The 24,756-nt window shown below is 50.7% G+C and overlaps 1 protein-coding gene across 10 annotated transcripts in view; it reads right to left on the reverse strand.

Annotated features, from left to right (window-relative positions):
- Positions 1–24,756, reverse strand: part of ALDH18A1 (aldehyde dehydrogenase 18 family member A1) — a 118,505-nt gene that overhangs the window by 12,024 nt on the left and 81,725 nt on the right. For all 10 annotated transcript variants that reach the window (XM_039480992.1, XM_039480995.1, XM_039480986.1 and 7 more), the window contains 3 exons: positions 2,566–2,703; positions 2,244–2,439; positions 1,978–2,099 (listed from right to left, as the gene is read on the reverse strand). In XM_039480992.1, the coding sequence (XP_039336926.1) occupies positions 1,978–2,099; positions 2,244–2,439; positions 2,566–2,703 (456 nt within the window). The remainder of the gene's footprint in view (positions 1–1,977; positions 2,100–2,243; positions 2,440–2,565; positions 2,704–24,756) is intronic.

The following is a 24,756-nucleotide window of genomic DNA, read 5'->3' on the forward strand; positions in this document are numbered from 1 at the left end:
AGTCTACCAGACAGAGGCATAACACAATCTAAAGTCTGGAAGATGAAGCTAGACAAATGCAAACTGGAAATAACATTAACAAGGCTAATTAAAAATTTGAACAAGTTACTAGTCATTCCTCTCAATTTTAAAGAATTTAAGTGATGAAGGTCTAGTTCAATCACAATTTATCAGGCTTAATACATTAATTGGTTGAAATTCTATGACTTGGTCTACATTACAAAGTTATGTAGATGCAATGCAGCTTGTGTCGACCTAGTTGTGCATCTGAGTCTACATTTTAATTTGTCTCCCACCGATGTAAGCGCCCCGTTACACCACCTCCTTGAGCATCACAGAACTTTGGTCGACATACTTATGTCAATGCAGTGCGAATATAGACACTGCATTACTTATGTTAACCCTATCTGTCCTCCAGCAGCTGTCCCACAATGCCCTACACCAATTGCTCTGGTCACCATTGTGAACTCCACCACTCAGGGGTTATGGAGACCCCTTTAAAGTCCTGCAAATTTTTGAAATTCCTTTTCCTCATTGCCCAGCTTGGTGAGCACAACTAGGAGCTCTCCATTGATGAGTGGAGCTGTTCAGCTGACTATGCTGGCTACACATTCCTGCTTGGAGTAGACAGGATATACTGGATCTCCTGGGCTTGTGGGGGAGAGAAGGCTGTGCAGGCACAGCTCTGAACCTGCTGTAGAAACACTGACAGCTACAAGAAGATTGCTCAGGGATGCAGGACAAGGGGCATGACAGGGTCCAGGAGCAGAGCTGTGTGAAAGCCAAGGAACTGTGCCAGGCACACCAGAAGGTCAGGGGGGCCAACAATCAATCTGATGCCAAACTGAAGATCTGCTGCTTTTACAAAGAGCTGCATGCCACACTTCGAAGACTCCACCACCCACACCACCATGGATACCTCTGAGTATCCCCAGTCATGGGCCAATGCAGTGAACAGCATGAAGGAGGAGGACTTGAAAAAGGAGGAGGAGTATGGAAGACAAGCAACTAAGGGATCCAGCTGTGCAGCAAGCCAGGACATGTTTTTGACTCTATCACAGTCCAGTCAGTCGAGCATGGGCAAGCCCAGTGAAGGGGAAGGAAACTCAGGCAAGTATGTAAATTTTCATTACAGGGATGGCAGCCTCAAAGTAGCTGGACACATCTTTTGTCTTTTCATTAATTTACTTGTGCTACAAGAGGCAGTGGTACAACCAAGAGAGGTTGCTATCTGCTGAGACACTAGAGGAGCAGGATGGGCAGGAGCAAAGACATAATAGCTCAGTGGTTTGAGCATTGGTCTGCTAAACCCAGGGTTGTGAGTTCAATCCTTGAGGGAGCCATTTAGGGATTGGGGCAAAAATCTGTCTGGGGATTGGTCCTGCTTTGAGCAGGGGGTTGATCTAGATACCTCCTGAGGTCCCCTTCCAACCCTGATATTCTATGAAAAGTCACATACTGGCATATGGGGGTGGGGGTTAAACGAATGGGGAGCAGGTGCAAGAGGAAGGAATAGGAGAGTGGTAGGAAAAATGGGTAAGGATCAGACAAAGAACAGACACCAAAAGAATGGGTGCTGGCCTGGTGGGCTAGTAGCAGCATGTGGAGAAGGTCAGGACCAATAGGGTCCCTTGCTCCTAATTCCAGGAGGTGCAGAGAAGGGAACATATGTAGCCCAAGGGAAGGAACAGGATTCATGTTATTCACAAGGGACCACCTAAGGCTTAGCAGCAGCATGAGTTCTGAAAAAACTACTTCCAGGGTCACCTCTATGCAGCACTTTGGGTGGCAGGGAGAAGCAAGGAGCCCCGATGCTCAAATCTCCAGATGGGATGACATTTGCAATACCATCATTTGATTATAAGCCACTAGAAAGATGAGCTGCACATCACTGCTTTCACTCAGTCCTTCTGTCTGCCAAGCCAAATTACTAACCAAAAGTGATTCTCTTTACTAAGTGAGCTGCGCTTGACTAACCTGTTCCACTCTCAACATGTCGATGATCTGGTCAAACAAGGGTGTTCGCAGCAAGTCCCGGTGAATTAATATCGTTTCCAGAGCATTACAGGCAGCAGGATATTCACACTTTGAATCTCTGACTGGGGTTGAAGAATGGACAATTGGTTACATACCACTTCACATTAGAAAGGTGTTGAAAAGCATGTGAGCAGATTCAGCTTTGTTGACCATATCATGCATTCCATGTCTAACTCATGAGAATGAAAAGGCATCTCTCATCTTACCTATTCTGGTGACCTTCTCTACACTGGCCTCTGTATCCACGTATACATGGCAGATCCCTTCACTGTGCCCCATAACCGGGATTCCTTTAGCAGCTTTCTGGATATCCCTAACCAGCTGAGAAGAGCCACGTGGAATGATCAGGTCTATCAGTTTATCCAAATGGCAAAGATCTTCTACTTCCTCTCTGGTGTTCACCTGGAGTAACCAAGCCAAGACACTATTATAGACTTTGAAGGACTTTGAGCATGGTATCTTCCAGAAAGTGCTGTATGTATAGTGCACACACGGTGACAAATCCTAGATTAATTTCTAGGCACTCACCAGCTGCACTGCATCCTTGACCCCATGGATGGAAAGTGCTTCTTGTGTTAGATGATGAAGGATTTGATTGCTATGTGCTGCCTCTTTCCCTCCTTTAAGTAATAAGCCATTTCCACTGGCAATGGCCAAGGCAGACACCTGTCAGAAAGGGAGAGAAGAGATTAGAACCCAGAATACATCTATTAATACAGACATAAGATTCACTATCTTCTCTCACTGGGGAACTGTTAGGCACCAAGCGCACACAGTTCCTTGGTTGAAAATGTAATGTATTTCAGAAATAAATCCATAGTTTTCAAAATACTATTGGCAAGGGGCCAAGTGCTGGGGGATATGCCAAGTGACATGAGAACTTTGGTATGAGGTATGGGATGAACTGGATAATTGTGTGGGCCATCTTCCTCAGGAAAATAAACTTAAGTGTAAGTTTGTTAAATGAATCGACTACTTTCCCTACCCTTCCATGGGATGTTAAGTGTTGAGCTTTTCAAAAGTGTTCAAGACTAAAGTGCATTATTGTGAAGGATTAGAGTTAACCAATGCTCCCTTAGAAAAGAATTAACTTAGTCAACTGCTACCTGAGAAAGCGCCTACTTCAGACAGGAATTAAAATGTTCTTTGATACCTCAAAGATTACAAACAGAGATTGATCATCATGAATGAGTCCAAGAACTGACTAAGTGGCAACTAACGGTGTAGGTCAGGGGTCGGCAACCTTTCAGAAGTGGTGTGCCGAGTCTTAGTTTATTCACTCTAATTTAAGGTTTCGCGTGCCAGTAATAAATTTTAACATTTTTAGAAGACCTCTTTCTATAAGTCTATAATAGTTAACTAAACTATTGTTGTATGTAAAGTAAATAAGGTTTTTTAAAATGTTTAAGAAGCTTCATTTAAAATTAAATTAAAATGCAGAGCCCCCCGGACTGGTGGCCAGGACCCGGGCAGTGTGAGTGCCACTGAAAATCAGCTCATGTGCCGCCTTTGGCACCCGTGCCATAGGTTGCCTACCACTGGTGTAGGTTCATGTGTCAATACTACTGCACTGGATTATGTTCTTAAAGCAAGATTCTCAAATCCACTATGGGCACTTTGCTCCACTCATTCTGGACAGTGGTGGCCAATGAACAACTCCCCCGAGTGGGGAACATCATCATCTGCGTGTTGCCTAAAATAAACAAGTTATCATAGACCTATTAGATATAAATTACACTATAAAAAAGAAATGTATAACTAGATGTGCCTTGCATCACCATCACCACTTTGATTTTATTTTTCAGAGATTAAAGGCCAGAAGGTAGCATTAGAGTCTCTAATCTGACCTTTTATAGAACACAGGCCACAGAATTTCACCCAGTTACCCCTGTATTCAGCCCAGTAACTTGTTGAACTACAGCATATCTTCCAGAAAGGTACTCAGTGTCTATTTGATGACACCAAGACATGGAGAATCCACCACTTCCCTTGGTAGTTTGTTCCAACAGCTAGTCACTCTCACCAATAAATATCTGTGCCTTATTTCTAATTTGAATTTTTCCAACTTAAACTTTCAACCATTGTTTCTTACAGTGCCTTTCTCCACTGGTTTAGTTTAAAGTGGCCTTTAGTACCCAGTATTTTCTCTCAGTGTAGGTACTTATACACTGTAATCAAGTCACTGCTGATCTTTTAAATGTTGTATTCCTTCCCTCTCACCCTGCATCTCCATTTAGTCTTTAGCTTGTAACCTTCTTTGGGGTAGGGAATGTGAAAGACTGTGTCTGCATAGTGCAGTGCTTAGCACATTCTGAAATATAAATATACAGGATTTTAATAATTTGTACACAAAATGCCATATTCAAGTAATAGTAGGGTCACAATTTCAAACATTCAGAAGTGCAGAAATGAAAGTTATGGTTCTCACAGTAACATTAACTTTGCCCTCATTGTATAACATGTAAAGTGTTATGGTTATTGTAAATGCAAATTTCTCCTGACTCTCTTTTGCAAGGGGAACACTCCAAAATTCATTTGCTAAAACCAGGACACTCAGTGTTTTCAGTCCTGGATGTAGCAAATGGATTTTGGAGTATTCCCCGTGCAAAGGAGAGTCAGGAGAAGTTTGCATTACTGTGGGGACCAGCAGTACACTTGGACCCGAGTTCCTTAGGGGTTCCATAACTCTCCCTTCATCTTCCATTGGGCAATGGCAGAAACAGTAGCACGAGTGATCTTGGAGGGGGACACGGTGATATTGCAGTATGTCGATGACTTACTAATCACCAGGTCAAATGAGAGGGACTGTTTATATAATTTTGTGAGGCTGGATTTAAATTGAGCACGAAGAAAGTTCAATTACAACAGCCAAAAGTCCTGTATTTAGGGCATGAGATAGCGCAAGGAGTAAAGGCACTCACAGTAGACAGAAAGCAGGCAATTCGAGAGTTAAAAAGACCACGGACAGTTAAAGAAGTCCGGAAAGTGCTGGGACTCCTTTATTATTGTAGGATATATATACCGGAGTACTCAGAGGTGGTGGAACCGATTCAAAACCTTACCAGAGGGGGAAAACCTGCAAATGAGTCAGTAATATGGGGCACAAAACAAGAGGAGGCATTAATAAAAATAAAGCAAGCTCTAGCCTCCGCCCCTAGCTTGGGCTTACCCGATATGGGAAAGCTGTTCCACCTTTACTGTAATCACAGTAAGATTCAATACACAGCTGTGCTAACACAGCTCCAGCGACAGACAGCGCCTGGTGGCATACATGTCTACCTTAAGACCCCCTGTATCACAAGGGCTACCAGAGTGCATGGCCACTTTGGATTATGCAACCTGGACTGTAAAAGCCTGCGAGCCACATACCCTCACAGGTATGCTGGTATTAAATACCTCACCCACGCTCATTGACCTCCTCAATACCGGGCGGCTAAAATCCGTAATAGATGCCTGCAGGAGTCAGTGGGAATCAACACTGTGCATGCAAAACCCTAATTTCTCCATAGTGAGGGACAAAGGAATAAATGTAGCTGAATACCTGAACATAGATGGAGAGGTACACGAATGTCTCATAGCTAAGGGAGAGGAAGTGTTGGGAAGAGTTAAGGAAGAGCCACTAGAGAATCCAGACATAATTTTGTATGTAGATGGTTCAAGGAAGTATGAAAATGGAGTGCCATATACAGGATGGGCAGTGGTAATCAGTGATGGAACAGTAATAGCGTCAGGTCAGCTGGATGGTTCAAAATCAGCTCAAGAAGCAGAGCTGACAGCCCTCACTGAAGCTCTAAGAGTGGGAGAGGGCAAAAGGTTCACAGTATACACAGACAGCAGATATGCATTCGGAGTAGTGCATGACTACATGGACATGTGGTCATGCACGGGTTTTTGTAACAACAACCAGCAAGCCCATTAATAATATGGATGCAGTTCAAAAACTAACAGAAGCTGTCAAACTACTATCAGAACTGGCAGTAGTAAAAATAAAAGCACATCATAAAATCTCAAGCAAGGAACAAAAAGGAAACTATCGGGCAGATAAATACGCTAAAGAGGCTGCATAGGCAAACTCTGTCAGGGTTTGTGCAGCTGCAGTGTTTGAGGAGGAAGTGGATTTGAAAAAGCTACATGCAACCATAAGCCCAGAAGAGAAAAGTCAATTAGAAGAAAAGACGGTTACTCACCTTTGTTGTTCTTCGAGATGTGTTGCTCATATCCATTCCAATTAGGTGTGCGTGCACCGCGTGCACGTTCGTCGGAAGATTTTTACCCTAGCAACACTCGGTGGGTCGGTTGGGTCGCCCCCTAGAGTGGCGCCGAATATATACCCCTGCCGACCCAATGGCCCTTCAGTTCCTTCTTGCCGGCTACTCTGACAGAGGGAAAGGAGGGCGGGTTTGGAATGGATATGAGCAACACATCTCGAAGAACAACAGTTACAAAGGTGAGTAACCATTTTTTCTTCGAGTGCTTGCTCATATCGATTCCAATTAGGTGATTCCCAAGCCTTACCTAGGCGGTGGGGTCGGAGTGAGATGTTGCAGAATGCAAAACTGCTGAGCCAAAGGCTGCATCATCTCTGGACTGCTGAACCAGTGCGTAATGTGAGGCAAAGGTGTGGACCGAGGACCAGGTAACTGCATGACATATCTCCTGGATGGGTACATGAGCCAGGAAGGCAGCAGATGAAGCCTGAGCCCTGGTAGAATGTGCGGTGAGGTGGCTCGATGGAACATGAGCCAAGTCATAGCAGGTACGGATGCACGACGTCACCCAAGATGAAATCCTCTGGGAGGAGATAGGTAGGCCCTTCATTCAGTCTGCCACCGCGACGAAGAGTTGGAGCGTTTTACGAAAGGGCTTTGTCCGCTCGATATTAAATGTGAGCGCTCTACGGACGTCCAGGGAGTGCAATTGTTGCTCCCATCGTGATGAGTGTGGCTTTGGGAAGAAGACCGGAAGGTAGATATCTTGGTTGATATGAAAGGCCGATACCACTTTAGGGAGGAAGGCCGGATGTGGTCGCAACTGCACCGTGTCCTTGTGAAACACAGTATACGGTGGGTCCACCGTGAGAGCCCGAAGCTCGGAGACTCGTCTGGCCGATGTAATGGCTACGAGGAAAGCTGTCTTCCAGGACAGGTATAGCAGCAAGCAGGTTGCTAGCGGCTCGAATGGGGCAGTCATAAGTCTGGTTAGAACCAGGTTGAGGCGGGGCAGCATACTTGGGGATATAAGCGCTCCAAGCCCTTGAGGAACCTAGAAACCATGCGAGAACATGGAGTGGCCACTCTCCCCTGGGTGAAAGGTAGAGATGGCCGCCAAGTGCACCCTCAATGAAGATACCGCTAGGCCCTGCTGTTTGAGAGACCAGAGGTAGTCCAAGATGGTAGGGATCGAGACCTCGGTGGGAGTAACACTACGCTTTTCGCACCAGCAAGAGAAACGCTTCCACTTGGCCAGATATGTTAATCGAGTGGAAGGTTTCCTACTACCCAGGAGTACTTGTTGTACCGAGGCAGAGCAACATAACTCGGACTGGCTTAACCACGCAGCAGCCATGCTGTGAGGTGAAGGGACTTCAGGTCTGGGTGGTAAAGTCTGCCGTGGTCCTGAGTTATGAGGTCTGGGCGAAGAGGCAGGGGAATTGGGTTGGCTATCGACAGGTCGAGCAACATGATGTACCAGTGCTGCCTGGGCCACGCTGGAGCGATCATGATCAAGTGGGCTCTGTCCCTGCGGAGCTTTAGTAGGACCCTGTGAACCAGCGGGAAGGGTGGAAAGGCGTAAAGCAGTTGGCTCATCCACGGCATCAGAAAAGCATCTGAGATTGAGCCCGGGGAGAGGCATTGGAAGGAGCAGAACATCTGGCATTTCCTGTTCTCGCAGGAAGCGAAGAGGTCTATGCGGGGAAAGCCCCACTTCCGGAAAACAGAATGGATAACATCCGGACGAATCGACCACTCATGAGACAGGAAGGATCTGCTGAGGCGATCCGCCAGAGTGTTCCGAACTCCTGGGAGAAAGGACACTACCAGGTCTATCAAGTGGGCTATGCAGAAGTCCCAGAGCAGGATGGCTTCCTGACAAAGGGGGGAGGACTGTGCCTCACCCTGTTTGTTTATGTAATACATGGCCATTGTGTTGTCTGTGAACACTGAGACACAACGGACTTGTAAATGCTGTTGAAACGCCTGGCACGCAAGGCATACTGCTCTCAGCTCTCGGACATTGATGTGCAAGGCCAGCTCCTGAGCTGACCAAAGGCCTGGAGTGTGAAGATGACCGAGGTGAGCATCCCAGCCGAGAGACGACGCATCCATCGCCAGGGACATAGAAGGCTGAGGCGGATGGAACGGCATCCCTGCACACACCAGGGACGGCGTCAACCACCAGTCGAGGGAGCCTAGAATGATCGGGGGGATCGTGACGATCATGTCTATGCTGTCTCTGCCCGGGTAGTAAACCGAGGTGAGCCAAGATTGGAGGGGACGGAGGCATAGCCTGGCGTGTTTGGTCACGAATGTGCAGGCAGCCATGTGACCCAGGAGACCGAGACAAGTGCGAGCCGAAGTTGTCGGGAAGTTCTGCAGGCCTTGGATAATTGTTACCATTGCGTGAAACCGAGGCTGTGGTAAGCAGGCTCTGTCGAGATTGGAGTCCAGGATGGCCCCAATGAAGTCTATTCTCTGTGTGGGAATCAGAGTGGATTTCTCTATATTGATCATCAGGCCTAGATGCATGAATGGGTCCTTGACGATGCCCACATGATGGGTGACCTGTGTCTCAGAAGTACCTCGAATGAGCCAATCGTCGAGATACGGAAAAACGTGTACCCGACGGTGGCGGAGGGAGGCAGCGACTACAGCCATGCATTTTGTGAATACTCTTGGGGCTGTAGAAAGGCCAAACGGAAGGACCGTAAACTGGAAATGTTGACAGTTGGCCACAAACCGGAGGTACCGTCTGTGTGGAGGATAAATGGCAATGTGAAAATACACATCTTTCATATCGAGGGCGGCATACCAGTCTCCGGGATCCAAGGATGGGATGATGGTCCCCAGGGATACCATGCGGAACTTCAACTTTATCATGAACTTGTTGAGTTCTCGCAGGTCTAGGATAGGTCTGAGACCTCACTTCGCCTTGGGGATTAGGAAATAGCAGGAGTAGAACCCCTTGCCCCTTTCGTCCTTTGGTACCTCCTCTATAGCTCCCATGGCAAGGAGCGTCCGTACCTCTTGCAAGAGGAATTGCTCGTGAGAGGGGTCCCTGAAGAGGGACGAGGAGGAGGGGTAGGGGGTGGGGCGAAATAAACTGGAGGTGGTACTCCAGTTCCACCATGCGTAGGACCCAACGATCCGAGGTTAGTTGGGACCATGCAGGGAGGAAAATGTAGAGGCGGTTGTAAAAGGGGGGGAAACGATGCTGGGAAGTAACTGGTACGCCGTCCTCGGGCGTGCCTTCAAAAGTTTGGCTTTGGCCCCGCTGGTGGTTTGGAGGGACCCTGATTTTGGCCCCCTTGGGGTCCTGACTGCCGTCTACAACCGCCTCAGCCATGCCTTCTGCCAAAGTCCTGTTTCTGGCTAGGCGGAGGGTAAGGGGCGGTGAGGCTGGGGATGGAAAGGCCTGCGCTGAGTCACCGGCATGTGCATGCCGAGAGAGCGCATAATGACCCTGTTGTCCTTTAGGCTTTGCAGCCTAGGATCAGTCTTTTCAGAAAACAGGCCTCGACCGTCGAAGGGCAAGTCCTGTATGGTGTGCTGTAGTTCCGGCGGGAGGCCTGACACCTGAAGCCATGAAATATGTCTCATGGCAACTCCCGAGGCCAGAGTCCTGGCTGCGGAGTCAGCTGCATCCAGCGAAGCCTGGAGGGAAGTTCTCGCCACTTTCTTTCCCTCCTCCAAGAAGGCAGCAAACTCTTGACGGGAGTCTTGAGGGACTAACTCTGTGAACTTGTGCACCGCTGCCCAGGTGTTATAGCTGTAGCGGCTAAGCAGGGCTTGCTGATTTGCCACCCGGAGTTGAAGGGCCCCCGCCGAGTATACCTTACGGCTCAGTAAGTCCATGCGCCTAGCCTCCTTCGATTTTGGAGCCGGAGCTTGCTGGCCATGGCATTCCCTCTCATTGACAGACTGTACTACGAGGGAGCAGGGAGGAGGATGCACGTACAGGTACTCGTACCCCTTAGACGGCACTATGTACTTGTGCTCAACTCCCCTGGCAGTGGGCAGAATAGAGGCTGGAGACTGCCAGATGGTATCAGCATTGGCCTGGATCATACGGATAAATGGTAAGGCCACTCTTGTGGGGGCGTCAGCCGACAGAATATCCACCACCGGGTCCTCTATCTCCGGGACTTCCTCCACCTGGAGATTCATATTGAGTGCCACACATCTCAGGAGGTCCTGATGGGCCCTCAGGTCAATTGGAGGAGGGCCCGAGGAGGATGTCCCCGCCACTGCCTCATCTGGAGAAGAGGAAGAGGAAAGGCCAGGGACAAGCGAGTCCTGCGTGGACTCTTGCTCTTGGACAACGACCTGCTCCAGTGGGACCTGGGGGTCTGGTGGCTGAACGGGAGCTTCCTCCATACCAGTAGGAGGGGGGCAGCTGACAGTCACCTCCGGCACCCGGTGCTCTGATGGAACAGAGCGAGATGGGACTGGAGGTACACCTTGGGCCTGGTGATACGCCCAAGGTGTCCAGAATGACCACTGATGGGGGCCTTGATCTTGGGCCTGGGTCTCCTGGAAGACTCTGGTGGGCACATCGGAGTCACGGTCCTGTGCATAGGTACTGTCCGCATGAGACGACACCGATGTGTGTCGAGATGGCCAAGGAGGGGCTGAAAAGCCCTGGGAAGAGTCTCCTTCTCTGATTGATCTTGGTCTGCGCGGCACCGGGGATCGGTACCGGGAGCCATTCTGGTACCGGGAACGAGGTCGGGACCTGCAACCGGAGCAGTGCCAGGAGGTCGACCGGGATCTCAAAGCTCGACATCTGGAGCGGCTGCGAAAGTCACGGTGCCTGGAGTGGTGCCGGGAGCTGGATCGGTGCCGAGCGTACCGGGCCGGTGAACGGGATGCTGATCGGTGCCACGAGTGCGACCGGTACCGAGAAGGGGAGCGGTGCCAGGACTGCGAGCGGCATTGGGACTGGGATCGGCGACGGGACCAAGAACGCTGGTGGGACCGCAATCGTGAACGGTGCTGCTCTGCGGTGCCGACAGAGGGTGGTCTCATCAGGGCAGGCTTGCCTATAGATTGTATGACCCGCACCGGCGGTGCTGGGGGTTGAGGCAGCGCAGACTCTGTCATTGCAATCAGCTCCCTCGCCATGGAAAATGTCTCCGGCGTGGAGGGAATAGTGAGCTCAACCACGGCTCGCGCCGGGGAGCTTTCAGGCACCGGACTCGACGGCCCTTGCGGGATCGGAATCGACGGTGCCGACGTTGTCGGTGCTGCGGCAGGTGTCGGTGCCGGGCGGTCCGACTTAGTTGGGTGCTCTGGCTGCGATGCAGGTGGCACGGAAGCAGCAGGAGTCTTATGCCTCTTCACCCACGGGGAGAGGGAACGGTGCTGAACAGACATCGGTGCCGGCGACAGTCAGTGCCGAGAGGCCTTAGCAGTACCGGTGCGATCCGGTGCCGAAGAAGCGCTTCTGCCTGCGGACTGTCCAGCGCTCGGTGCCGAGGGCGGAGGAGTAAGAGCTGCCTCCATCAGGAGCTGTTTGAGACAAAAGTCCTGCTCCTTTTTCGTCCTCAGCTTAAAGGCCTTGCAGATCCGGCACTTATCGGCGAGGTGGGATTCCCCGAGGCACTTAAGACAGGAGTCGTGGGGATCTCCTGTTGCCATTGGCTTGTGACAGGCCGAGCACGGTTTGAAACCCGGTGAACCGGGCATGGGCCCCGGCACCGGGTGCGGGGAAGGGGCTAATCCCCGAACCCCTCTTAACTATATACACTAACTATGTTATAGAACAAATAAAACTAACTACAACTATAGAAATTTCAACTATATACACAAGAAATAATGAGAGAAAAGACGGTTACTCACCATTGTAACTGTTGTTCTTCGAGATGTGTTGCTCCTATCCATTCCAGTTAGGTGTGCGCACCGCGCGTGCACAGCTCTTCGGAAGATTTTTACCCTAGCAACTCCGGCGGGTCGGCCGGGCGCCCCCTGGAGTGGCGCCGCTATAGCGCTAGATATATACCCCAGCCGACCCGTCCGCTCCTCAGTTCCTTCTTGCCGGCTATTCCGACAGTGGGGAAGGAGGGCGGGTCTGGAATGGATAGGAGCAACACATCTCGAAGAACAACAGTTACAACAGTGAGTAACCGTCTTTTCTTCTTCGAGTGATTACTCCTATGCATTCCAGTTAGGTGATTCCCAAGCCTTACCTAGGCGGTGGGGTCGGAGTGAGACGTGGCAGAGTGCAAAACTGCTGAGCCGAAGGCTGCATCGTCTCTAGATTGTTGCACCAACGCGTAGTGAGAAGCGAAGGTGTGGACAGAAGACCAGGTGGCCGCTCTACAGATCATAGAATCATAGAATCTCATGGTTGGAAGGGACCTCAGGAGGTCATCTAGTCCAACCTCCTGCTCAAAGCAGGACCAAACCCAACTAAATCATCCCAGCCAGGGCTTTGTCAAGCCTGACCTTAAAAACCTCTAAGGAAGGAGATTCCACTACCTCCCTAGGTAACCCATTCCAGTTCTTCACCACCCTACTAGTGAAAAAGTTTTTCCTAATGTCCAACCTAAACCTCCCCCTCTGCAACTTGAGACCATTACTCCTTGTTCTGTCATCTTCTACCACTGAGAACAGTCTAGATCCATCCTCTTTGGAACCCCCTTTCAGGTAGTTGAAAGCAGCTATCAAATCCCCCCTCATTCTTCTCTTCTGCAGACTAAACAATCCCAGTTCCCTCAGCCTCTCCTCATAAGTCATGTGCTCCAGCCCCCTAATCATTTTTGTTGCCCTCCGCTGGACTCTCTCCAATTTATCCACATCCTTCTTGTAGTGTGGGGCCCAAAACTGGACACAGTACTCCAAATGAGGCCTCACCAGTGCTGAGTAGAGGGGAATGATCACATCCCTCGATCTGCTGGAAATGCCCCTACTTATACAACCCAAAATGCCATTAGCCTTCTTGGCAACAAGGGCACACTGGTGACTCAATATTCAGCTTTTCGTCCACTGTAACCCCTAGGTCCTTTTCTGCAGAACTGCTGCCCAGCCATTCGGTCCCTAGTCTGTAACAGTGTCCTGGATGGGGACATGAGCTAGGAAGGCGGCAGACGAGGCTTGCGCCCTCATAGAACGAGCGGTGAGGCGGCTAGCTGACACACGAGCAAGCTCGTAACATGTCCGGATACATGATGTTACCCAGGAGGAAATCCTCTGAGAGGAAATCGGCTTGCCTTTCATGTGATCAGCAACTGCTACGAATAGCTGGGGCGAACGCCGGAAGGGTTTCGTTCGCTCTATGTAAAATGCGAGGGCCCTGCGGACGTCAAGGGTGTGAAGCTGTTGTTCACCACTTGAGGCGTGCGGCTTCGGGAAAAAGACCGGGAGGAAAATGTCCTGGTTCAAATGGAAGGCCGACACCACCTTAGGGAGGAAGGCTGGGTGTGGCCGAAGCTGTACCTTGTCCGCATGGAAGATGGTATACGGCGGACCAGCCGTTAGGCCGTGCAGCTCGGAAACTTGTCTTGCTGATGTTATAGCAACGAGAAAGGCCGTTTTCCATGATAAATAAAGAAGGGAACATGTGGCCAAGGGCTCAAATGGGGCTCCCATAAGCTTAGCGAGAACTAAGTTCAAATCCCAAGAGGGTGCAGCTTGCCGTATCGGCGGGTACAAGCGATCTAGTCCCTTAAGGAAGCGGGAAACCATCTGGTTGGAAAAGATGGACCGTTCTCCTACGCCAGGTCAGAAGGCAGAGACTGCCGCCAGGTGCACCTTCAAGGAGGAGACCGCGAGGCCTTGCTCCTTGAGAGACCAGAGGTAGTCCAGGATCGTAGGAATAGGGACTGTGAAAGGATTGAGACCCTTCTGGTCGCACCAGAGTGCGAAACGCTTCCACTTCGTGAGGTAGGTCGCTCAAGTTGAAGGCTTCCTGCTTTCCATCAGGACTTGTTGCACCGCCACAGAGCAGTCACGTTCCGCTCGGGTCAGCCACGTAGGAACCAAGCTGTAAGATGTAGGGACTGCAGGTCCGGGTGGCGAAGCCTGCCGAAGTCCTGTGTTATCAGGTCCGGCCATAAGGGGAGAGGAATGGGATCTCATACCGAGAGCTCGAGCAGCAGGGTGTACCAGTGCTGTCTCGGCCAGGCCGGAGCGACGAGTATGAGGCGGGCCCTGTCCCTCCGAAGCTTGAGTAGCACCCGGTGTACGAGGGGGAACGGAGGGAAGGCATCCAGCAGGTGATCCGTCCAGGAGCGGAGAAATGCGTCCGATAGGGAGCCCTGGGAGCGACCCTGGTAAGAGCAGAACTGGTGGCATTTCCTGTTCTCTTTGGAGGCAAACAGGTCTATTTGGGGAAACCCCCACCTTTGGAAAATTGTGTGCACCACATCGGGACGAAGGGACCACTCGTGGGAGAGGAATGACCTGCTGAGATGGTCGGCCAGCGTGTTCTGCACTCCCGGAAGAAACGACGCTACCGGGTGAATAGAGTGGGTTATGCAGAAGTCCCAAAGGAGCATTGCTTCCGTGCAAAGCAGGGAGGAGCGAGCCCCGCCCTGTCTGTTGACGTAAAACATTGCCGTCGTGTTGTCCGTGAAAACAGCAACACATCGCCCTTGGAGATGGGCGTGGAAGGTTTGACACGCCAAGCGGATCGCCCGCAGCTCCCTGACATTGATATGGAGGGAGAGCTCTCGGGGCGACCAGAGACCCTGGGTGTGTAGGTCGCCGTGGTGTGCCCCCCACCCCAATGCCGAGGCATCCGTTGTCAGGGTGATCGACGGGCGAGGAGGGCGGAATGGGACTCCGGCACACACGACCTCTGGGTCCAGCCACCAGTTGCGCGAATCGAGGGTCGGTTTCGTGACTGTGACTACCATGTCTATGGAGTCGCGGTGCGGGCGGTACGCCGACGCAAGCCAAGTTTGAAATGTGCGAAGACGCAGCCTCGCGTACATGGTCACGAACGTGCATGACGCCATGTGGCCCAGGAGTCGGAGGCAGGACCGCACCGTTGTCATGGGAAAAGATTGTAGGTCCCGGACGAAGGAAACCATAGTCTGGTGCCGAGGTCAAGGGAGGCAGGCCCTGGCCAAATTGGAATCCAGGACCGCTCCGATGAACTCCACCCTCTGTGATGGAGTCAAAGTGGACTTCTCGGCGTTTATCATGAGTCCTAGGCGCTGAAACAGGGCTAGGATCTCGGCCAGTTGACATGCTACCAGTTGGCGGGATGGTCCGCGGACCAGCCAGTCGTCGAGATACGGGTACACATGTATGCGACGACGTCGGAGGGCTGCGGCAACCACTACCATGCACTTGGTGAAGACCCTCGGCGCTGTGGAGAGGCCGAAGGGTAGCACCATAAACTGGTAGTGCATGTCGTTGACGACGAAACGCAGGTAGCATCGATGAGGAGGGTAAATCGTGATATGGAAATACGTGTCCTTCATGTCGAGGGCGGCAAACCAGTCTCCCGGATCCAGGGAAGGAATAATGGTCCCCAGGGTTACCATGCGAAACTTGAGCTTGAGTAGGTATCTGTTGAGCTCTCGGAGGTCTAGTATAGGTCGTAGACCTCCCTTCGCCTTGGGGATTAGGAAATATCGGGAATAAAATCCCCTGCCTCGCATGCCGTTCGGCACCTCCTCTATGGCACCCAATCTCAACAGAGTCTCGACCTCTTGCAGGAGGAATTGCTCGTAAGAGGGGTCCCTGAAGAGGGACGGGGAGGGGGCGAAACAAACCGAAGGCGGTAACCATACTCCACCATGCGAAGTACCCAGTTGTCCGTTGTTATCTGGGACCACGCCGGGAGGAAGTGGGAAAGACGGTCGAAAAATAACGGGGAAGGATCCGGTGAATACACTGATGGGCCGTCCTCGGGCGTCCCATCAAAAGGCTTGCTTAGGCCCCTGAGGGGGCTTGGAGGGCGCTTGGGACTGATTACCCCGGTTGCCCGGTCTACGGCGGTTCACCCTGCCTCTGCCCCTATTATCAGGTCGTGGCCTGACCTGATTAAACTGACGATATGGCTCCTGCCGGAAGGACCTCCGCTGGGTAGCCGGCGTGTGCATGCCCAGGGTACGTATGGCGATTCGGCCATCTTTGAGAGTCTGAATCCTCGAGTCTGTTTTTTCGGAGAAGAGGCCCTTGGTGTCGAAAGGAAGGTCCTGAAGAGTGTACTGGACCTCGGGCGGCAAGGTGGAGGATTGCAGCCAGGAGATTCTCCTCATGGTCACTCCCGCGGCCAAAGTTCTGGCTCCTGAGTCTGCCGAGTCCAGAGCGGCCTGGAGGGATGACCAGGAGGCTTTCTTGCCCTCTTCAATAAGGGCTAAGAATTCGAGTCGGGAGCCTGTTGGTACCAGCTCCGCAAATTTTGAGAGTGACACCAAGGTATCGTACGTGTAGCGACCGAAGAGAGCCAGTTGATTGGCAATCCTTAGCTGGAGGCCACCGGCCGAATAGACCTTCCGGCCCAGCAGATCCATCCTCCGCGCTTCTTTTGATTTCGGCGCTGGAGCTGGCTGCCCATGCCGCTCCCGGTCGTTGACAGACTGCACTACTAAGGAGTCCGGGGCTGGGTGCGTGTATAAATACTCATACCCGTTGGGTGGAACTGAGTATTTCTTTTCCACCCCTCGAGCGGTGGGAGGGATGGAAGCCGGTGACTGCCACACCGTATTGGCATTTCTTTGTATGGTCCGAATGAAGGGCAAGGCCACCCGCAGCGGGGCCTCAGCTCCAATTATGGTGGTCACCGGGTCATCGTCCTCAGCAACCTCTTCGACCGGGAGGTTAATGCTCTGGGCCACCCGTCGAAGCAGTTCCTGGTGGGCCCGCAGGTCAATCAGTGGAGGGCCCGATGTCGACGCCCCTGCCACTGCCTCATCTGGTGAGGAAGACGATGACAGGCCCTGGGTCAGGGCTTCCGGCGGGGGCTCATCTATACGCTGCGAGGCCTCCGCGTCTGTGGGATGCTCTCCCACTACAGGTGGCAGCGGTTCCTCCACCAACGGTGATGGAGGAGGTCCGCTGACCGTGGCTTCCGGCGCCCTGTGGTCGGAAGTCCTGGGCCGCTGAATGAAGGGGACCCCTTGAGCCTCGTGGTAGGCCCAGGGGGTCCAGAAGCCCCATTGTTGGGGGCTGTGGTCCTGCCCTTGGGGGTCGGCGCGTCGATCGCCCACACTGCCCGCTTGGGAGGAGACTGACGGCTGGCGGGAAGGCCACGGGGGGGCAGAGGCACTGTGGGACTGTGCCGTCGATGCCGCCTGTCTGTCCCTGGACGGTGCCGGGGAACGGTGCCGGGAGCGAGAACGGGACCATCGATCGTGCCGGTGCCGGGAGGTCGACCGAGATCTCGACTGACATCGGTGGGAGCGGCTGCGAGATGACCGGTACCGCGAGCGGTACCGGGATCCGGACCTTCTTCGGTACCGACGGTCAGGTGACCGGGATCGTCTCCGGAAGTGCGACCGGTACCGCGATGTGGAGCGGTACCAGGACTGCGACCGGCGCCGAGATGGAGAACGGTACCGGGATTGCGACCAGTGCTGGGATCTCGATCGGCGAGAAGGCGAACGTCTCCGGGATCGGGACCGGGACCTGGAATGCCTTCTATTCCGTCTGTCAGGGGAAGGAGGCCTCATGATGGCCGGTTTGCCCACTGACCTCACAGCGCGCACCGGCGGTGCCGGGGGCTGGAGACACGGTGGCTCTGTGAGCTCTATCAGCTCTCTCGCCGTCGAGAAAGTCTCGGGCATCGACGGGAGAGGCAGCTCAACCACGACTTGCACCGGGGAGCAGGGCGGTACCGGACTCAACGGCTCTTGCTGTGCCGGAGTCGACGGTACTGTGCACGGTTTGTGCACCACCACAGTCGGTGCCGGGGGTGCCGGCGGTGGCTGGGTGAGCGGTCCTGATGCAGGAGGTTTGGAGGCCGTCTGCGCTGGCTTACGCTTCCTCGCAGGAGAGAGGGAACGGTGCCGGGACGCCGGTGCCGGCACGCCGGTGCCAGCTGTTGTTTTTTCAAAGTCTCGGTACCAGACCGGCTCGGGACCGCTGGTGCGCTCCGCACCGACGAGGACTGCTGAGCTGCTGGAGACGGCACCGTAGGGCTAAGTGCCAACTCCATCAAGAGCTGCTTTAATCGAAAGTCTCTCTCTTTCTTTGTCCTCGGTTTGAACGACTTGCAAATAGGGCACTTATCTGCACGATGGGACTCTCCTAAGCAGTGCAGGCAGGAGTCGTGAGGGTCTCCAATCGGCATGGGCCGCTGGCAAGCCGAACAGGGCTTAAACCCCGGTGCCTTGGGCATGAGCCCGCACCGGTTCAGGAAAAAGAGGGGCTAAGCCCCCCCGATTCCCCTAAATCCACTAATGAACTAACTAAACTAACTAATTTAACCAACTATATACAACAAGAACCAGAGATAAGCTAGGGATGTGGAGGTCAAAGAAGCACTCCACTGTTCCAACGGTCATCACGGGCGGTAAGAAGGAACTGAGGAGCGGACGGGTCGGCTGGGGTATATATCTAGCGCTATAGCGGCGCCACTCCAGGGGGTGCCCGGCCGACCCGCCGGAGTTGCTAGGGTAAAAATCTTCCGAAGAGCCGTGCACGCACGGCGCGCACACCTAACTGGAATGCATAGGAGCAATCACTCGAAGAAGAACTACGAGTAGCTAGGGAAGTGGAGATCAGCTAAGCCGCGCTCCACTGTTCCAACGACCGACATGGGTGGTAAGAAGGAACTGAAGGGCCATTGGGTCGGCACGGGTATATATTTGGCGCCATGGCGGCGCCACTCTAGGGGGGGACCCAGCCAACCCACCGAGTGTTGCTAGGGTAAAAATCTTCTGATGAACGTGCACGCGGCGTGCGCACACCTAATTGGAATCGATATGAGCAAGCACTCAAAGAAGAACAACGCTGTGTGTACAGAAATCACCTCTGGTACGGGCCGGGGGAGAGGAGCTGGTAACCCGAGTGCATACAGGCTCTGCTGCTCCATGCCATCCACTCCCCAGCCCATCTGGGCTGAAGACAAATGAGGTCCGCCCTGGAGCACTGGTGGTGGCCAGCCATGAAAAAAGATGCCTTACAATTTCTCAAAAAATGTGTAACGTGCACAAGTGAATGTAGGTAGGAGGAAGAAAGTACCCCCGAACCACCAACCGTGGCCAAAGGGACCGTGGCAGAATCTGCAAATTGATTTTACTGAGTCCTTGCCACAAAGCAGGGGGTATATGTACATTCTGGTATTACTGACACTTTCACCCAGTGCACAGAGGCATTCCCCACCAAAAACTGTACTGCCACAACAGTGGCTCGAATCCTAGCAGAAGATGGGGTCTGCCACTGTCAACAGACTTGGACCAAGGAACTCACTTTACATGGTGTGTAATGAAAGAGGCATGTAAGGCATTAGGAATAAAGCAAAGGTTCCATACACCGTACCACCCTGAAAGCTCAGGGATGGTGGAAAGGACGAATAGAACAATGAAAGCAGCCTTAACAAAGGCAGTTCAGACACAGGAGATGGATGGGCACACATGCTGTCTGCTGTTCTCTATTGAATCAGAGGCAGCCCCAACAGGCTGACTCAGCTAACACCCTTTGAACTAATGACAGGAAGAGCAATGAGAATGCCTAGTGATGCAGTCCTGCCTGCAGGAGGGTCAGGGCCCTTCACAGACAGGTTGCAGAACTACATTAAGGTATTGGACAGTGAATTAAAAGACCTATACAACCAAGTAAAAGAAAATCAAATCCAGCTGGATAATAACAGCAGTCTGAACAAACCTGCATTTAAAGTTGAGGATTTGGTAATGTGCCGTATTTATCCAAAGGTTAAAGATCCTGAAACCAAGGTGGAAAGGCCCCATGCGGGTCCTTTTAACTACTAATACATGTGCAAAGGTTGGGAGAAAGATGGGAATGTTTTGGAGGCACCAAAATCCGTTAAAACTGTTTGAACCAGCGCCTGCCAATACTAGCAATGTCTTCACAGGTGTTCCACAGGTGAACAAGAGGAAGGACTGAAGGGTGACCATGAGGAGATTCCTGCTGCCCCTGTGGTGCATGAGGAAGGATGCAAGTAGTGTGCCGTGTGAAAGGGAGGACTGGGAATGGGTCACTAACTCCCCTCCTCCGGGTTTGCTTCGCTTTAAGTGCCACACTAAAGAAATGCTTAGCTCTTGCGTAACACACGCAGTAACCAATAAACAGGTCTGGCCAGAGGTAAAGGTGGCACTATGGTTAGGACATGAGCACACAGTAGAACATAAGAAGGTTCAAATAAAATCATACACTAATGTTTATAACAACAGGAGGAGACTAGTAACATCACAATTTTGACAGGTTTCAGAGTAGCAGCCGTGTTAGTCTGTATCCGCAAAAAGAACAGGAGTACTTGTGGCACCTTAGAGACTAACATTTATTTAAGCATAAGCTTTCGTGGGCTACAGCCCACTTCATCGGATGCATAGAATGGAACATATAGTAAGGAGATATATATACACATACAGAGAACATGAAAAGGTGGGAGATACCCTACCAACTAAAACATCAGGAATCATAACATTCAAAAACCAGTAGAACACTTCAACTTTTCTGGTCACTCAGTAACAGACTTAAAGGTGGCAATCTTGCAACAGAAAAGCTTCAAAAACAGACTCCAACAAGAAACTGCTGAACTTGAATTAATATGCAAACTAGATACTATCAATTTAGGCTTGAAAAGAGACTGGGAATGGCTGAGCCATTACACACATTGAATCTATTTCCCCATGTTAAGTATTCTCACACCTTCTTGTCAAACTGTCTGAAATGGGCCATCTTGATTATCACTACAAATTTTTGTTTCTCCTGCTGCTAATTGCTCATCTTAATTAATTAGCCTCTTAGAGTTGGTAGGGCAACTCCCACCTTTTCATGCTCTCTGTATGTGTATATATATATCTCCTTACTATATGTTCCATTCTATGCAGCCGATGAAGTGGGCTGTAGCCCACGAAAGCTTATGCTCAAATAAATTGGTTAGTCTCTATGATGCCACAAATACTCCTGTTCTTATCAGTTTTGGTAACAGCTAACTGCCCAGTTATTTGTTGGTGTCAAGTGCCAGAATTTTGGAATTTTATGGGAGCAGCTGGAGGGAACCATGGAGTTGCATGAGCCCCCCCCCCCCTTTGAGACGGCAGATACTCTCAAACCATGTTGTGGCCCTCTCAGAGGGACAGTGTCCCCAGTTAATGCAACCAGTGTCCAAATTATCTTTACAGGGGGACAGCTGCGTACTACTAGTGAAGGGGAATATAAAGGTCCTGGGCCATGATTTTTGGACAGTGTAAGGTAAATTATTAGGATACTGTGTCCAGTTCTGGACTCTACACTTTAAAAAAGGGTATGGAAAAACTGGAAAGAGATCAGAAGAGAGCTATACCAATGATTAGAGGTCGAGAAAGCCTGTCTTGCAATGAAAGATTTAGGAAACAACCTATTCAGCTTATCCAAGAAAAGCTTAAGAGGGGATTTGACCTTGGTCTCAAAGGGCTTGGCTACACTTGCAAGTTGCAGCGCTGGTAGAGGCTTTCCAGCGCTGCAATTAGTAACCGTCCACACCTGCAAGGCACATCCAGCGCTGCAACTCCCTGGCTGCAGCGCTGGCTGTACACCTGGTCAGGTTGGGGTGTAGCGATTGCAGCGCTGGTGATCCAGCGCTGCTCATCAAGTGTGGACACACACCAGCGCTTTTATTGGCCTCCAGGGAATAAGGAGATATCCCAGAATGCTTTTAACTAAATTACTCTTTGTTTTGTTATGCAGCCTCTCTTTGTTTTGTTGTGAAAGAGCTCCGTTGAACTGCTTATCTAAAAAAACAAACACTGATCACAGCAAACAGGAGCTATCTGTACCTGGCTGTGAACGATCAAATGAGAGGCAGGGAGTGAATGTTTGCTTGACAGAGAAACAGCATTGGATGCAGGCTGTTTGCAATTAAGACTAAGGGTTCGTGAACATTTTGTGATTTTTCAATCCAGGAAGCTAACACACAGTGTTGGCTCCAAAAATCCACTCTCTCTATCTTCCCCGCTCCCTGTCACAGTACACCACCCTCCACCCCCCTCTTTTGAAAAGCACGTTGTTGCCACTTGAATGCTGGGATAGCTGCCCATAATGCAGCACTCCCAACAGCGCTGCAAATGCTGCAAATGTGGCCACACACCAGCGCTGGTAGCTGTGAGTGTGGCCACACACCAGCGCTGTTCCTGCACAGCTGCATGACCAGCGCTGTAACTCCCAGTGCTGCAACTTTCAAGTGTAGCCAAGCCCTTAGCAATTCCATGGTAGATTTCTGATGGTAGAGGACTCAAATATAGCAGCCAAAAGCACAACATGATCTACTGTCTGGAAGGAGAATTTCAGGCTGTAAGTCAAGTACAACTCTTTAACACCAAGAGTAATTAGTCAATGGAACAACCAACTAGGGTCATAGTGGATTTTAAATGAAGATTGGATTTCTAAGAGATATGCTGTAACTCAACTGTAAAGTATGGATTTGCTGCAGGAATTCCTGGATGAAATTCTTTGGTCTATGTTACCCAGGAGGTCAGACAAAATGATCATATTGGACCCTTTAGTCTTCAAATCTATGACACAACTGAGTTTAGAGGTAGAGGCATATTTCCCCCATCAGGCATTTAAAGTTTAAATTAATAATTACTCACATATAAATTATTATGATAAACATCTCTATTTCCCAAATGGAGTACAGTAACTCCTCGCTTAACGTTGTGGTTATGGTCCTGAAAAATGCTACTTTAAGCGAAACGCTGTTAAGCGAATCCAATTTCCCCATAAGAATTAATGTAGATGGCGGGGATTAGAACATAAGAACGGCCGTATCGGGTCAGACCAAAGGTCCATCTAGCCCAGTATCCTGTCTACCAACAGTGGCTAATGCCAGGTGCCCCAGAGGCAGTGAACCTAACAGGCAACGATCAAGTGATCTCTCTCCTGCCATCCATCTCCATCCTCCGACAAACAGAGGCTAGGGACACCATACCTTACCCATCCTGGCTAATAGCCATTTATGGACTTAACCACCATGAATTTATCCAGTTCCCTTTTAAACGCCGTTATAGTCCTAGCCTTCACAACCTCCTCAGGTAAGAAGTCCACAAGTTGACTGTGCGCTGCGTGAAGAAGAACTTCCTTTTATTTGTTTTAAACCCGCTGCCTATTAATTTCATTTGGTGACTCCTAGTTCTTGTATTATGGGAATAAGTAAATAACTTTTCCTTATCCACTTTCTCCACATCACTCATGATTTTATAGACCTCTATCATATCCCCCCTTAGTCTCCTCTTTTCCAAGCTGAAGAGTCCTAGCCTCTTTAATCTTTCCTCATATGGGACCCTCTCCAAACCCCTAATCATTTTAGTTGCCCTTTTCTGAACCTTTTCTAGTGCCAGTATATCTTTTTTGAGATGAGGAGACCACATCTCCACACAGAATTCGAGATGTGGGCGTACCATCAATTTATATAAAGGCAATAATATATTCTCAGTCTTATTCTCTATCCCCTTTTTAATGATTCTTAACATCCTGTTTGCTTTTTTGACCGCCTCTGCACACTGCGTGGACCTCTTCAGAGAACTATCCATGATGACTCCAAGAACTTTTTCCTGACTCGTTGTAGCTAAATTAGCCCCCATCATATTGTATCTATAGTTGGGGTTATTTTTTCCAATGTGCATTACTTTACATTTATCCACATTAAATTTCATTTGCCGTTTTGTTGCCCAATCACTTCATTTTGTGAGATCTTTTTGAAGTGCTTCACAGTCTGCTTTGGTCTTAACTATCTTGAGCAGTTTAGTATCATCTGCAAACTTTGCCACCTCACTGTTTACCCCTTTCTCCAGATCATTTATGAATAAGTTGAATAGGATTGGTCCGAGGACTGACCCTTGGGGAACACCATTACTTACCCCTCTCCATTCTGAGAATTTATCATTAATTCCTACCCTTTCTTCCCTGTCTTTTAACAGGTTCTCAATCCATGAAAGGACCTTCCCTTTTATCCCATGACAGCTTAATTTACATAAGAGCCTTTGGTGAGGGACCTTTGTCAAAGGCTTTCTGAAAATCTAAGTACACTATGTCCTGACTTCCAAAGTGCATGCAACCCCTTCCAGCCAGGGCCGCCCAGATGATTCAGGGGCCCTGGGGCAAAGCGAGGGAGCTGCGGCACTTGTACTCACCTCGCAGCGGTCCGGGTCTTCGGCAGCATTTCGGTGGCGGGGGACCCTTCAGTCGCTCTGCGTCTTCGTCTACGAAGACCTGGACCACTGCCTGGCCAGGGCTCGTGGGGCCCCTGTGGGGCCCGGGGCAAATTGCCCCACTTGTCCCCCACTCTGGGCGGCCCTGCTTCCAGCTTGGTTATCATCCACAGATTTTTTAAGCATGCTCTCTACTCCATTATTCAATTAATTAATGAAAATACTGAATAGTATCT

The sequence above is a fragment of the Mauremys reevesii genome, linkage group 7 (genome assembly GCF_016161935.1).
Source record: "Mauremys reevesii isolate NIE-2019 linkage group 7, ASM1616193v1, whole genome shotgun sequence".
Taxonomy (NCBI): Eukaryota; Metazoa; Chordata; order Testudines; family Geoemydidae; genus Mauremys; species Mauremys reevesii.